The sequence below is a fragment of the Paramisgurnus dabryanus genome, chromosome 17, assembly GCF_030506205.2.
Source record: "Paramisgurnus dabryanus chromosome 17, PD_genome_1.1, whole genome shotgun sequence".
Classification (NCBI taxonomy): Eukaryota; Metazoa; Chordata; class Actinopteri; order Cypriniformes; family Cobitidae; genus Paramisgurnus; species Paramisgurnus dabryanus.
Window position 1 is genome coordinate 23990113 of NC_133353.1, and position 15968 is coordinate 24006080.

Sequence of the window (15968 nt, forward strand, 5' to 3'; positions counted from 1 at the left end):
AAAGTTATTTATAATTAGTCAAGTTAACTGTTTTGTGCACTTATATTAGAATCATTTTGGATAATAAAGTTTATTGTTAACTTGTAAAACACACCTGCCTATATTACATATCTTTGTCACGTCATTTTAAGTGTTTGATCACCACATTTGTGAGTGATCATTGCAAAAAAAGTATTTATATATAGTATACTCTGTTAATGTATATAGTGTATTATATGTACAGTAGCCTGCTGTAGTATAATATACTGTAGTATATGTGTACTGTACTATAATATACACATAAAGAATATCGGCCGATATATCGTTATCGGTCTTTTTTAACTCCCTAATATCTGTATCGGCATCGGCCCCAAAAAATGCATATCGGTCGGGCTCTAGTTTCTAAACCATCACTTATAAGCCATGCATTACAGAAATTATAATGAATTGAATGAGTGTTTATGTGTTTAGTTGACCGTCAGAGCCCTGCATCTGTGTCCAGAGGTGGGCCAAGCACCTCAGGAATGCTGCCTACGTGTATCTCTAATGCCCCTTCGTCTGAACATCGACCAGGTACAGAGCACCACACCGCACACGTTCTGCTTTGTGTACACAGCACAAACAAAATCAAGTTACTTATCCTAGTCCCAGACTAAAATGCATGTTTGAACTGCCGTTATTTTTATCTTAACATATGATATCTTAACATATATCAGTGCCATTGTTTTGTCTCAAGATGCACACCAGTGTTGTTTTTTTCTAACATATGTTTGTAAAAACTGTTGAACAGGATGCTCTGTTCTTCCTGAAGAACTTCTTCACCAGTCTTTCAACAGAAGTTGAACTGTTTTCTCCACCAGAGCAAGAAGGTGATGCACAGCATGCAAAACACAAACTACGAGGGACTTTGCTGCAGGTGTTTTAACACTGCAATCATTTATCGATTTGTGTTGCAGTGTTCTACATGTCGATGAAGAAGCCACCCGGCCCTGACGTCTCGTGTAGTTTTTCCAAATACAATGGTGGGACGAGTCAGGACCCCGCTCCCATCATCTCTGTGCCAACGCAAGCACGTAGCAGTCCAAGTTTCATCAGCACCTGCAGCCAAGGTGGTGCTACTGAGACAGACACATCTGCTTCCTCATCTTTCACAGACCAACCTATTTTCTTCAGGTGTGTATGTGTGAGAGAAATCTAGTTAATGATCTTAAAGGGGACATTTCACAAGACTTTTTTTTAAGATGTCAAATCAATCTTTGGTGTCCACAGAGTAAACATGTTAAGTTTAAGCTCAAAACTAAATTTATGTTAAAATTGACACTTTGTAGGTGTGAGCAAAAATGTGCCGTTTTTGGGTGTGTCCTTTAAAATGCAAATGAGCTGATCTCTGCACTAAATGGCAGTAGTGGTTGGATAGTGCAGATTAAGGGCCGGTATTATCCCCTTCTGACATCACAAGGGGAGCCAAATTTTAATTACCTGTTTTTTCGCATGCTTGCAGATAATGGTTTACCAAAACTAAGTTACTGGGTTGATCTTTTACAAATTTTCTGGGTTGATAGAAGCACTGGGATCCAATTATAGCACTTAAACTCAGATTTTCATGATATGTCCTCTTTAAATCATGTAACAAACTGTTTGAATCATCAAACAAGTAGTAAGAAGTTATGAATCATTTCCTAACAGCAAACAAAATGTTTGGTGATGGTTGTTTTTCAGAGAGTTCCTATTCACGTCAGAGGTGCCGATCAGATTAGACTACCATGGAAAACACATGGCAATGGAGCAGGTGCGATATGTCGTCACTATCATAGCCTGACACCTACTGGTGCAAATTTATGAAACATAACTATTGTTGCAGATAAATTTTTAATTGAGGTTCTATAAACTGCTCTCCCAAACTAAACCCTTATTGAACTTGACCCGTTTGCAGCTATATTTCTTTATATTATTATTTTGGTTATAGAGTCACATTTTACCCAGACATTTTTTTAAAGAATATACGAATAAATAATTGTATGATATCTGGGTATGATGTTGTGCTATTACTTTCTCAGGGCACATTTGCTGGTATTGTAATTGGACTGACACAACTAAACTGCTCAGAACTCAAATTACGCCGCTTGTGTTACAGACAAGGGTAAGAACAGTCATCTTAATTTTATCTCACAAAATGATACAAGTCGGCTCATAAAAATAACTTTTTATTGTTTTGTTTTTTTAAAGATTGTTGGGTGTTGACAAGCTGTTTTCTTATGCCATTAACGAGTGGCTAAATGACATAAAGAAGAACCAGCTGCCTGGGATCCTTGGAGGGGTGGGACCCATACATTCCCTGGTGCAGCTAGGTCAAACACACTTTTATATCATACCAAGTGAATGAAATGCTTTTGTGACCACGTAAATTCACAATGCTCCAGTAAGTTCAGTGTGTTGAGTAGTGTTGTGCTCTCTGTATAGTTCAGGGTTTTAAGGATCTAGTGTGGCTGCCCATTGAGCAGTACCGGAAGGATGGGAGAATAGTACGCGGCTTCCAGCGAGGCACCGCCTCTTTCGGCACCTCCACTGCAATGGCGGCATTGGAACTAACCAATCGCATGGTTCGAACAATACAGGTAAAACACAGCACCATGTGTAAGATAAAGTTTACCGGCCATGTAAAACTTTATGTAATTGATGCAGTTACACATGTGCATAAATACTGTTTTTACATGTTACCAAAATGTGACTACATTATTCATTACTTTTCACCGCATTCCAAATTATTATGCACATGCCATTTTTGTTTATATTTCCAATACGGTCAGTAAGTTTAGAAATTTTATTTTACACTCAACACTTATAAGATAGTGTGGATGTTATTCTATTTACATGTAATTAAAATGTCAAAAGATACTTTTGAAAAACATGCTGTTCCAAATTGTTAAGCAAGTTGTAGTTCTCCTAAAATATGGGTATGAGAAAAGATGTTTCTAAAGACAAAAAGTGTGCATTATCTTAAAAAAGCTAATTACTTCCTATAACAGTTTATATTTGGTAGATCTAAACAGAAATTATTGAACTATTATAAGATTTATAAGTGATTCACAGTACAGAAAGATTTGACTATATAAAGGCTTTTTATAATATTTCTAGGAAAATATTAGGAAAAGGAAGCAATAAAAAGCCACAGTTAAGAAACAAACATGTATGTAAACCTGCTGGTGTCTCAGGAATCCCAAGAACCCCTTTAATACCAGATCCTTCAGTGCATAAAGCTGTATTTTTTCCCCTCTCCCAAACTAAAACTTGCAAAATGAAACATTTGCTGTGAGCTCAGAATACTAGAAGACTATGTAAACACAGTTTATTCATTGACATGCCATAATACACTGAATAATGTAAATAAATGCCATTCTGAATTGTTGGTGAATAGCCACTATATTCAAACAAGACTGTAACATTAGGGAAAGGTGGCAGAGTAAAGATTTGGACTCGAATATTGGGAAGTAAGATGCTAGGTCCCTTTAGGGTCCCTGAGGGGGTCAAAAGGACATCTAAAAGAAATGCAGTGTTCCTAAAAAGATGTTTTTCACAATGGGATATAAAGGGAATCATGTCTTCTGATATAAATGTACTTTCGTGGAGGATAATACACCATCCCATGCTACAAAAAGCATCAGACTATTTTAATTCATATGAGCATAAAATAATAAAGAAATCAAGGTGTGACCACCATCATCCTCTAACCTTAGTCCTATTTAAGAGCCCATGGTGCATCATTATATGAAAAATAAATTTGGTTAAAGTGCATTCTGCATAATAATTTGGAATAGCATATTTTGCATATTTAAAGTATTAAAGTATCTTTTAACATAGGTATTTCATTTAAATAGAATAACATCCACAATGTCATATAAGTGTTGAGGGTAAAATAATATGTTTAAACTTACTGACTGTATCGGAAAAAAAAAAACAAAAATGGCATATGCATAATAATTTGGAACGTGGTGTATATATCAGCACGCTTTTTTGTTATGCTTCTTTGGTTAAAGTCACAAAACCTATTGGGAAAATATACAACAAACTCAAAAGTTTCAACACATGCAGAATATCTTTTATATCATTTAGATTTTGGTGTAAAATCATTTTTATTATGAGAATCAGGTATTAAATAAATGACACCTGATATTTTATTTTGATTGTTTTGTGTGTTTTTTTATGCAGGCGGCTGCTGAAACAGCTTATGACATGGTCTCTCCAGTTCCAGATGAGAATGAATGTAAAAAGATTAAACGGTACTCACATTACTGCCTGGCACATCAACCAGTGGACCTCAGAGAGGGAGTAGCCAAAGCATACAGTGTAGTGAAAGAGGTATGACCTGCCGTCTTATATACAATGATTGTAAAACCTTCCAGACTGTATACGAATAAATATTAATGCACTGTTAATCTAAAGAGTGTTAATATTATTCTAACTGTAATGTGTGTTTACAGGGCATTACAGACACAGCTTTGACTATTTATGACACTGCTACACGCGAGCATGAACAAAGGGGCATGACGGGCGCTGTGGGCGGAGTCCTGCGTCAGCTTCCTCCCGCAGTCGTTAAACCTCTTATCGTCGCCACAGAAGCAACTTCCAACGTGCTGGGAGGCATGAGGAACCAGATTCACCCTGACGCGCGACAGGAAGAGTCCCAGAAGTGGCGCTTGGGGGAAGAATGAGCTGTGCTCCTGTAAATTTGCCCCCCTGCCCCGCATATCTTAAATGATATTCATGCTGACGTAACGGCCCATAGTACATGTGCTGACTTTGAATAGTGTGTTTAATGCCTGTAAAGGTGATATGTGGCCAGTTTCAGTTTTCTGCTTATGCTTTTGTATAAAGCGCTCATGATGTTTTGGAGGCAGACGATCACAGGCTGTGGTAGAAAAAGTTTGACCTCCAGATGAAGCATTAGAGGAGACTAAAATTTATTTCATCCTTTTTTTAACACCGCTTTATGATATTTAACTGGAGACATTGAGTCGCATAACTGGAGATGCACAGCTCTAATAGTAGTGTCTTTATGTTACAGTTCATTATTATTACATGATATGGTTAAGTGTCTTGTGGTCAACAAGATTACTGTGCCATGTATTGTTTACTTCATTCTAAAAATGGCTGGGTTATTTTTGACGCCTAATGGGCAAATATTGGACAGAACACATGCTGGGTTAAAAATGACCTAATGTTGGGTTGTTGATATGCAACAATGGGGTATAATAACCCAGCAATTGGGTTAAAACATCCCAGCACTGGGTCACTTTTAACCCAGCAGTGTGTTCTGTCCAAAATTTACCAATTATGGGTCAAAAATTACCTTGTTCAATTCTAAAGAAATGCTGGTGACCATTGTTGTGTAATGTTAAGCTGTCTAAAAGGTGAATCTCTTAAAGTGTCCTGATTATAGAGTATTTTTTTCTCCATTTTTTGATTTTGCCGAAGAAATTATATTTTGCATAAAGAAAATACTGCTTTGTTTCCTTTTCAAATGTTTGCATTGTGAAAATTGTTTGGACACCTCTCACCTCAAAAATTGGTCAGTCCACCCTAAATTTTTATTAAGAAGTAAAAAAATAAATGATTATTTACATTACAGTGGGCTATTAGAGTTGCCAAATATGCACTTATTGATTTTAAAAATATCTGTGCAAGAGAGGCTAAATATAAAATTTTCATGAATTAATTTAACAATGGGGTGTAAAATCACATGAACATTCAGTTCAGTGGAATTTATACATAAAAGCTTAACATGGCAAATATTTAACTAGAGTTATAGCTAACATTATTACAATTAGAAAAAAAAAACGTAGTATCTCCATCACCTGTTATCGAAACAGCACTCTTGTTTGAGTGGAAAACAGCATTACAACTAATAAATTTGTCTGGAGTTCAAGTAACACAATATTGTGTAGCTTTTCTCTTTCCAGTTGTGGTGTTAGAAACTAGTCCTCAAAGTGTGTGTGGTTTTTATTACCATTTGCACTTTGTATTTCAGTAATCCTAGAAAACTATGATCTTTATCCCTAATCTATCTTTGGCAGTTTTGTCAGACGTGTGTCAGCGACATTCCTAAGCAGCTGCATTACAGGAGTCGATACTGCACATTTTTCTTAAGATAAGGACACAAAACCCGTATGTAGTTTTCCGCATTGTTAAAATATTCAAATAAACAAGCATTTTTTTTTGTTTTTCTTTCAACAGTATGTTCAATCTGTTTCTACTGGGAAGCATTCTGTCAATTGAATATTTGGATGAACTAAAAATTATATTAAAATCTCAATTTCTCATTTAAATGGCACCTCTAATATTTATTGTACGATTTATTTTAAATTGTGGTGATAACAGTTCTTGTACATAGATGTATAGGTCATTTTCCCAATTTATACAAAAGCATGTATGATCAATAAAAGGGAAATAAATTATTTAACGTCCACCACTTGCCTCTTTGTGCTGTATGCTATTGCTTTCAGTGAGCATTAAATTGATTGAAATAAAAAACAAAACTAATAATGCAGATCATTGCTGTTATTCATTTTACATAACATATATTAAACAACACAGTTTGCTAGTTATATTACAAAAAATGTGTTACAATACCACCCAGTTTCCAGTATGAGAATTTGGTATGGGAACACCTCACCAGTTAACATCTGTGGTTTTTCCAAAAACTGATATGATAAAGGCATTTGTTTAAAGGCGTACATTTCCCATGAACTTCTTGACAGCTTATAAAATGAGAGTGGGATTACTCACCCAGATGGTTGCTTGTGTGCAGGGACACAATGAAGCTTTTGCTTGTGGCTGCTCTCATTGGGCTTGGCTTTGCCCAACACGACCCGAACACTAAACATGGCAGGACCTCCATTGTTCATCTGTTTGAGTGGCGTTGGGAAGATATAGCTGCAGAATGTGAGAGATACTTGGCACCTAATGGCTACGCTGGAGTTCAGGTATGTGCTACATTTTATATATATATATATATATATATATATATATATATAAGGAATAATTGACGACGGGCCATTGAATTATTAGAAAATAATGCACACCCAAGGTGCAATGTGGCACGACATTATATACATCTTGTTGATACAGTAATTTTTTAACATGGGCAATAATAGAGATTTTGAAAAATGTGCAATATCTTTTAGGTGCAATATGTCTTTGTAAACATTATATATACTTATTTTGCTTATAATGTTTATTATATTATTATGTCTTCTTTTTGTTTTTGCTGTTGTAACACTGACATTTCCCCATTGTGGGACAAATACAGGAATATCTAATTATATCAATTATATTCCTTTTATACCACGGTTACCACAAACATTGCTTTGGTGCCTATTTTTAAGACATTTGACAAGTTAGGTGTGCGGTTATCAGACATAAATGCATACCCACAGGACATTTCTCAGCCAATCAGAATATAGCATTCAACAGACCCTTGGTATAAATATAGACTTTAACACAGTTCTATATATATATAGATTTCCCTCACTTTCAAGAGCTACACATCTGGTTTATAACCATATATCATACTTTATTTATGTAAACCAATTATAACATGAAGCTGATAATAGTGATATTAAAGGGATACTTCACCCAAAAATGAAAATTCTGTCATCATTTACTTACTCTCATGTTGTTACAAACCCATATAAATTTATTTTGTTTTGAGGAACACAGAGGAAGATATTTTAAGAAGTGTTTGTAACCAAACCGTTTGTGGACCCCATTTACTTCCATAGTATTCTGTTTTCCTAATATGGAAGTAAATGGAGTCCACGAACGGTTTGGTTACAACCATTTCTTAAAATATCTTCCTCTGTGTTCATCAAAACAAAATACATTTATACGGGTTTGTAACAACGCAAAAGTAAATTATGACAGAATTTTCATTTTTGGATGAACTATCCCTTTAAGCCTTGCTACCAAATGCACAATACTGTTAGAAATATATTTTTACTAAATGTTTTATTAGTTATCATTTTAAATATTAAATGTTTTCTTGGCTGATTTATTAAAATAATAGTGATTTTCCTGATTAGCCTTTCTCATGTGTGGCAAGTTGGACCTTTAAATTGTGAAGTCATATTTATCTGACCATATGGTACACATTTTTAAACTTATTATTACTTTTGTGGTCTGGCAGATCTCTCCACCCAGTGAACACATTACGCTGACTAATCCTTGGCATCCTTGGTGGCAGAGGTATCAGCCAATAGGCTACAACTTGTGCTCCAGATCAGGAACAGAGGCTGAGCTGAGGGACATGATCACACGCTGTAACAATGTTGGGGTAAAGTGTACTATATCATCAGAACCATTAAAAGAGCCATTAATAAGACATCAGTCACCCTTTCACACTGTTACATCATCAGACAGACACTACAAAGCCAAAACATCAAGACTAAGAAAAAGCTCTTATCCTCAGCATCCACCACCTCTCTCTTCATCACAACAGACACAAATTTTGTGTATAAAAATGACAACAAAATAACAACATGACCACATTCGCCATGTTGAAATTGCTCTAAACACTTTATAAGTCTCTTTAACGGTTTCATAATAATTAGGAATGCACTGATTTTTTTACTATAATCAGCAGATAAAAGCATTTATTGTGAAATGGGTGACAATGACAACAGAATTGCAATTTGTACAGTCTGCATTTCTAGGATTTTACTACATAATATTTTGAAATAAATTTACAACGCTCGCTTGTAAGGTTTATTCTTAGCCGCTGTTTTCTTCTTCTTATATTATCTATAGATTATTCTGTGTTTTTCCCTACATCTATTCATGTAAAGCTGCTTTGAAAAAATTGTCTGCTTTGGCGACAATTGTGAAAAGCGTTAAATAAATAAAATTGAAATGAATTGAAAAAAATATAATTAGAATATCATATAATAATCGAATCATTACAATATCATCAAAAAGTTGATTTATTTCACTAATACCATTCAAAAAGTGAAACTTGCATATTCATTCATTACACAGACTGATATCTTTCAAATGTTTATTTCTTTTCATTTTGATAACTATAACTGACAACTAAGGAAAATCCCAAATTCAGTATCTCAGAAAATTTGGATATTGTGAAAAGGTTCAATATTGAAGACACCTGGTGCCACACTCTAATCAGCTAATTAATTCAAAACACCTGCAAAGGCCTTTAAATGGTCTCTCAGTCTAGTTCTGTAGGCTACACAATCGTGGGGAAGACGGCTGACTTGACATTTGTCCAAAAGACGACCAGTGACACCTTGCACAAAGAGCACAAGACACAAAAGGTCATTGCAAAAGGGGCTGGCTGTTCACAAAGCTCTGTGTTCAAGCACATTAATAGAGAGGCGAAGGGAAGGAAAAGATGTGGTAGAAAAAAGTGTACAAGCAAAAGGGATAACCACACCCTGGAGAGGATTGTGAAACAAAACCCATTTAAAAATGTGGGGGAGATTCACAAAGAGGGGACAGCAGCTGGAGTCAGTGCTTTAAGAACCACTATGCACAGACGTATGCAAGACATGGTTTTCAGGTGTCGCATTCCTTGTGTCAAGCCACTCTTGAACAACAGGCAGCCTGGGCTAAAGACAAAAAGGACTGGACTGCTGCTGAGTGGTCCAAAGTTATGTTCTCTGATGAAAGTAAATTTTGCATTTCCTTTGGAAATCAGGGTCCCAGAGTCTGGAGGAAGAGAGGCACACAATCTACGTTGCTTGAGGTCCAGTGTAAAGTTTCCACAGTCAGTGATGGCTTGGGGTGCCATGTCATTTATGGTGCTTTTCCATTGCATAGTACCCCACGGTTTGGTTTAGTTAGGGTCGGGTCAGCTTACTTTTGGGAGCTTTTCCATTGGGTGCAGTACGTAGTACCCGATACTTTTTTTCGTACCACCTCGGTTGGGGTTCCAAGCGACCCGAGCTGATACCAAACATGACGCGAAAACACTGTAGGTCACTGATTGGTCTGAGAGAAGCGTCATCGCTATAATGTAAATATTAGCTTTAGCTTACTGCTAGCTTGCGCTGTCTCAAGCAAACATGTTGTTATCTGTGTTCTGCTATAAGTTTCCAAACACCCTTTTAGCGATGAAAAACATCCACAGGTTGAGAATCCGGGACACCATAACAGTTTTTTCCAGACTTGCAGTTTGTGGCGGCACATCACGACGTGCACGTCCGCATTATATATGCTTATTACACGGCTCTCTGGAATGCTTGATTCTGATTGGTCAGTTGAGACATTTGCAGGTTCGATCTTTTCAAATAATAACCGCTCCAAAATAATAACGCATAGCCGAACTACTTGCACGAGTAAAATCGCTCCGCGCCAATAAAGATCAATAAAGATTACTGTCTGTTTGGCGCCATCTTGTGACAAACACTCGACAACCACGACAAGACACAGAGAGCTTACTGAGACTGAACTTGACAAAATAGAGCATGACAGCTACGAAGCCAACACACAAAAAAATACAGAATGGGCATTAAAAACTTCTCAAAGACTGGTTAAAGAGAAAAAAATGGAGACGATCATTTTATGCATCTGTGCAAAGTTTCGCGGAAGGATAAAAATGTTAATTTACAACAAATATGCCAATAAAATGTTTCAAATTCATATTCATGTCCAGATTTTTTCTTATGTGGCAAGTAGCTGTGTAATAAGCGGGATAATGTAGAGGCAGCAGGTAGTTATTGGGAAATAAGCCCCGACAGTGTGATCAGGACCCGACGCGAAGCGTCCCTTACTTGAATGAGGCTCAGCGGAGCGCCGTCGACTGACGCCACGGGTCGGGTGTTTGAACAGAAACTGTAATGTGAGACAGAGGTAGTTATAAACACAATGTGGAAACATCTATTTGTGGTGGCCAATTTTAATTTTGTGGCAGACTGAGAAATAAATGAATGTATGGGAATGTACAATAACGTTCTCACGTGTATGATGTCACAGCAGTAGGCAGCGTAAATATAACGACACGCCTATAATCCCTCCCACTCCGAAGTGATACTAAACTCAATGGAAAAGCTTACCATGCCAAAGTGAGGTGAGCTGACCCGACCCAAACTAAACTAAACCGTGGGGTACTATGCAATGGAAAAGCGCCATTACTGGTCTTGGTCCACTGTGTTTTTTGAGGTCCATGGTCAACGTATCCGTATACCAGGAAGTTTTAAAGCACTTAATGCTTCCTGCTGTTGACCAACTTTATGGAGATGCAGATTTGATTTTCCAACAGGACTTGGCACATACACGCAGTGTCACAGCTACCAGTACCTGGTTTATGGACCTTGGTATCCCTGTTCCTAACTGGCCAGCAAACTTGCCTGACCTTAACCCCATAGAAAATCTATGAGGTATTGTGAAGAGGAAGATGTGATATGCCAGACCCAATAATGCAGAAGAGCTAAAGGCCACTATCAGAGCAACCTGAGCTCTTATAACACCTGAGCAGTGCCACAGACTGAACGACTCCATGCCACGCCGCATTACTGCAGTAATTCAGGCAAAAGGAGCCCCAATGAAGTATTGAGTGCTGTACATGCTCATAATTTTCAAGTTTATACTTTTCAGTTGGACAAGATTTTTTAAATCCTTTCTTTGTATTGGTCTTAAGTAATATTAACATTTTCTGAGATACTGAATTTGGGATTTTCTTTCCCTCAGTTATAAAAAAGTAAAAAAACTGAACATTTGAAATATATCTGTCTCTTTGTAATGAATGAATATAATATACAAGTTTCTTTTTTTGAATGAAATTTGTGAAATAAATAAACTTTTTTTATTAAAAACTATGTGACCAGCACCTCTATATTGTATATAAATAATCTAGAAATGGTGTACATAATTGATATGTTATATATTATAATTATAGTACTATAAAAATATTACAATTTGATTATTGTGTACGTGTGTAAAATTTAATTTACAATAAATTTTGGAATGAAAGGTTTAGGTGAATCACGATTTGTTTCTCACAAATTTGATTTGTGCTTAGTGAATGAGACGCACTGTTTTCTTCTAGTCGTGAAATTTAATTCGATGTTTATATTTATTTTTGTTTGAACAATTTCTTATAAAATTTTGTAATGTTACTGTTGTTGGTCTGTGTGATACTGTAGGTGAATGTGTACGCAGATGTAGTGATTAACCACATGTGTGGAGCTGCTGGTGGAGATGGCACTCACTCCAGCTGTGGATCATACTTCAACACCAACAAGCAGGATTTCCCTTCTGTCCCCTACTCATACCTGGACTTCAATGATTACAAATGTAAAACCGGCAGTGGAGACATCGAGAACTACAATGATATCTACCAGGTTCTTTTTAACACATACAATAGAGATATTGTGCAAACCAAAACTAATTCAAGCAGACTAATCTGCTTTTCTTTTGATTTGTCTGCTATATTGAACAGGTCAGAGATTGTCGCTTGGTGAGTCTCTTGGATTTGGCCTTGGAGAAGGATTATGTTAGAGAAAAAGTGGCTGAATTTCTGAACAAACTGATTGACATGGGTATGGCTGGATTCAGAGTGGATGCTTGCAAGCACATGTGGCCTGGTGATCTTAGTAATGTTTTTGGGAGACTCAAAACCCTGAACACCAAATGGTTTCCATCCGGCACCAAACCTTTCATATATCAAGAGGTAACAATCGTGGTGTATTCTAGGTGTTTGTGCTGCTTTAAAATTTTGAGTTAATTCAACTTACAAATATTACAACATTTTGACACAATTTTTTGAGGTAACTAATGTTATATGTAAACATTGAATTAACTCAAAATTTGAAGGCATGCATAAACACTTACTTTTTAAGTTGAACCAACTAATTTTTTTAGCTGACTTGATTCTTACATAAATAAATCATGACACAAATAACACAAATTTGTTTTATCAGGTTATCGACTTAGGCGGTGAGCCCATTAAAGCCAATGAGTATTTTGGGTTTGGAAGAGTGACAGAGTTCAAGCACAGTGCAAAGTTGGGGACAGTCATTCGTAAATGGGACGGAGAGAAGCTAAGCTACCTGAAGTATGTAGCAGTTACTCTTAATGTGTGTGTTTGGTGATGTCCGTTGTGATTCTTATGTTATGTCTGTAATTAAGTAAACTAATGTTATTTTGTCTTAAAGGAATTGGGGAGAGGGCTGGGGTTTCATGCCCTCTGATAAAGCTGTGGTGTTTGTGGACAACCATGATAATCAGAGAGGCCACGGTGCTGGTGGAGCTTCTGTTTTAACATTCTGGGACTCCAGGTAACAGTTTTATAATCTCCTGTTATTAATAAAAGCTGTTGTTGAAGAGTCAATACTCTTCCTGACGTACTATAAATGGTATTTTATAAATTTTGGGTGTATTTTTTAGGCTTTACAAGATTGGTACAGGACTCATGTTGGCTCATCCATACGGTGTGACCAGAGTGATGTCTAGCTTCCGCTGGGATCGACACTTTGTGAATGGAAAAGTAAAAAACATAATTTGAGGAAATATTGATAAATTAAATTTAGTTCAAAGTCATAAGTTTAAGGTGAATATCTTTTATTCTGTTACATTACATGCAGGATCAGAATGACTGGATGGGCCCTCCAAGCTTTTCTGATGGATCCACTAAACCAGTACCCATTAACCCTGACACCACATGTGGGGACAACTGGGTGTGTGAGCACAGATGGCGCCAAATCAGGTTGGTGCGATTGAATCCAACCCTTTTAAATATCAAAGTCCTGTCATTTATGTTAACTCTGTGCTGTCTGTCCACAGGAATATGGTCATTTTTCGCAATGTGGTCAATGGGCAGCCTCTCAGCAACTGGTGGGACAATGGCAATAGTCAGATCAGCTTTAGCCGTGGCAGCAAAGGATTCATTGTGATCAATAATGATGATTGGTGAGACTCTCCTAACACTTAAAGGGATAGTTCACCCAAAAATAAAAATTCTGTCATCATTTACAAATTACAGCGGGGAAAATAAGTATGAGACACATCAGCATTTTTATGAGTAAGGGGATTTCTAAGTTTCAACCAGATGTATCCATCAAGCCAAATATTGAATTCATAGAAAGAAATGAGAACATTTATGTATACAAGTTGAGTCATAATAAATAAAATGACAAAGGGAAGAAGTATTGAACACACTTTATTTAATACTTTGTAGAAAGGCCTTTGTTGGTGATTACAGCTTCTAGACACCTCTTGTAAGGAGAGACCAGTCGTCTACATTGCTCAAGAGTTCAGTTTTGCTTTCATCTGACCATACTATAGTCTCCCAATAATCCACCGGCTTCTCCAAATGCTCTTTCGCAAACTTGAATCAAGCGTCAACATACTTTTTGTTCAGCAATGGAGTCTTGTGTGGTGAGCGTGCAAGGATGCCATGGCCGTTCAGTGCATTACTTATAGTTTTCTTTGGAACAACAGTACCTGCTGATGCAAGGTCTTCCTGAAGTTCTGCCCGAGTGGTTCTTGGCTCTTGGAGAACTCTCCTGATTATTCTTTGGACTCCTCGGACAGGGATCTTACGTGGAGCACCTGATTGTGACCAGTTTATGGTGAAGTGATGCTCTTTCCATTTCCGGATAATGGCCCCCACAGTGCTTACAGCAGGGGTGTTAAGAATACGGCCCGCAAAGGTGTCCAGTCTGGCCCGCATGATGATTTTTACAGTATTATAAAATAGGGAGGCTGCTGAAGGCAGTTCAACATTGCAAACTTGGATTCAAAGCTTCATCAAGCCAGCAGGTAAATCATATTGAATTTTAGCAGATTGTCACACTTTAATTCGTGTTATTATATTTCCCATTATTATCATTTGTCTAAGTTGATGCTAGTAATATATAACACATCATATTTATAATACTTTATTAAAACCATAATAATAGTACTACCCCCTTTGTGCCACTGCCCCATCTAGCATTTTCATTTTCTAAATGACTGTTCTCATTTCAAATATATTCCAAAGAAAAGTGAATGGTTTATAAATAATTTTGGCATTAAGGTATACAGGAACAGCGTTCTGGAAATTTGCCTATAACCATTCCCATCAAAATGCTTTTCAACAATAAGATTACGGAGATCTTGAGAGAGTTCTTTGCTTTTACCCATCATGAAGTCTTTCATCTGTGCCTCCTGGGTAATGAGAAGCCTTTATTTGCCATCAGTTAGGACTAAATCAGCTGATATCAATTAGTACTGATAGGGGGCAGGGTTTCTCTCTCAATACTAACAGAATTCATTTGATCTCCTGGCTTTCTATGCCATTTTGCACCTTGTTCTCTTCATGTGTTCAATACTTAATCCCTGTGTCATTTTAGTTTATTTATTATGACTCAACTTGTATACATAAATGTTCTGATCTCTTTGCATGAATTCAATATTTAGCTTGAAGGCTACATCTGGTGGAAATCCCCACTTAGAAATCCGCTTACTGATAAAAAGGTAACATAACACATTACTTCCATAGTACTCTTTTTTACTACTATGGAAGTGAATGGGGTCCACAAACCCTAGTTTGGTTAGAAACATTTCTCAAAATACCTTCCTTCATGTTCATCAGAACAAAGAAATATATACAGGTTTGTAACAACATGAGCATTAGAAATTGATGACAGAATTTTTTTTTTGGGTGAACTACCCCATTAAATGTTGAAAATGTGCTGAATGAAATATCTAATAAGTGCTAAATTAATTATTACCAATACCACAGGGACCTGAATGAGACCTTGAACACGGGTTTGCCTGAAGGAACATACTGTGATATCATCTCTGGAGATAAGAGTGGGAACAGTTGCACAGGAAAAAAGATCTCAGTGGGTTCAGATGGACGTGCCACTTTCTACATCAGCCACACAGAGGAGGATCCATTTATTGCCATCCATACTGAATCTAAACTATAGATTTAGTGAGGAGAAAACCAGGTTGTCAAAATTGTCATATTAAAGCAACCTTTGATGACATCTATT

General features: G+C 36.8%; 2 protein-coding genes across 5 annotated transcripts in view; both read left to right on the top strand.

Annotated features, from left to right (window-relative positions):
• The window catches only part of atg2b (autophagy related 2B), a 31001-nt gene extending 24562 nt beyond the window's left edge, over positions 1-6439 (top strand). For all 3 annotated transcript variants that reach the window (XM_065288555.1, XM_065288557.1, XM_065288556.1), the window contains exons 35-43: positions 451-552; positions 770-848; positions 936-1152; positions 1699-1768; positions 2037-2119; positions 2206-2327; positions 2440-2594; positions 4186-4335; positions 4458-6439. In XM_065288555.1, the coding sequence (XP_065144627.1) occupies positions 451-552; positions 770-848; positions 936-1152; positions 1699-1768; positions 2037-2119; positions 2206-2327; positions 2440-2594; positions 4186-4335; positions 4458-4688 (1209 nt within the window). In that variant the 3' untranslated portion in view covers positions 4689-6439. The remainder of the gene's footprint in view (positions 1-450; positions 553-769; positions 849-935; positions 1153-1698; positions 1769-2036; positions 2120-2205; positions 2328-2439; positions 2595-4185; positions 4336-4457) is intronic.
• Positions 6440-6747: 308 nt separating this feature from the next.
• Positions 6748-15962, top strand: amy2al2 (amylase alpha 2A-like 2). 2 transcript variants are annotated; one of them, XM_073812328.1, is made up of 10 exons: positions 6748-6959; positions 8162-8308; positions 12132-12333; positions 12432-12658; positions 12909-13042; positions 13143-13265; positions 13375-13474; positions 13572-13693; positions 13771-13896; positions 15713-15962. In XM_073812328.1, exons 1-10 carry the CDS (start codon positions 6792-6794, stop codon positions 15900-15902), a joined length of 1539 nt encoding a protein of 512 aa, XP_073668429.1. In that variant the 5' UTR covers positions 6748-6791; the 3' UTR covers positions 15903-15962. The 2 variants fall into 2 exon arrangements, with proteins under 2 accessions (XP_073668429.1, XP_065144625.1); XM_065288553.2 differs by having other exon boundaries at positions 12132-12329; positions 12428-12658.
• The last annotated feature ends 6 nt before the right edge of the window (positions 15963-15968 follow it).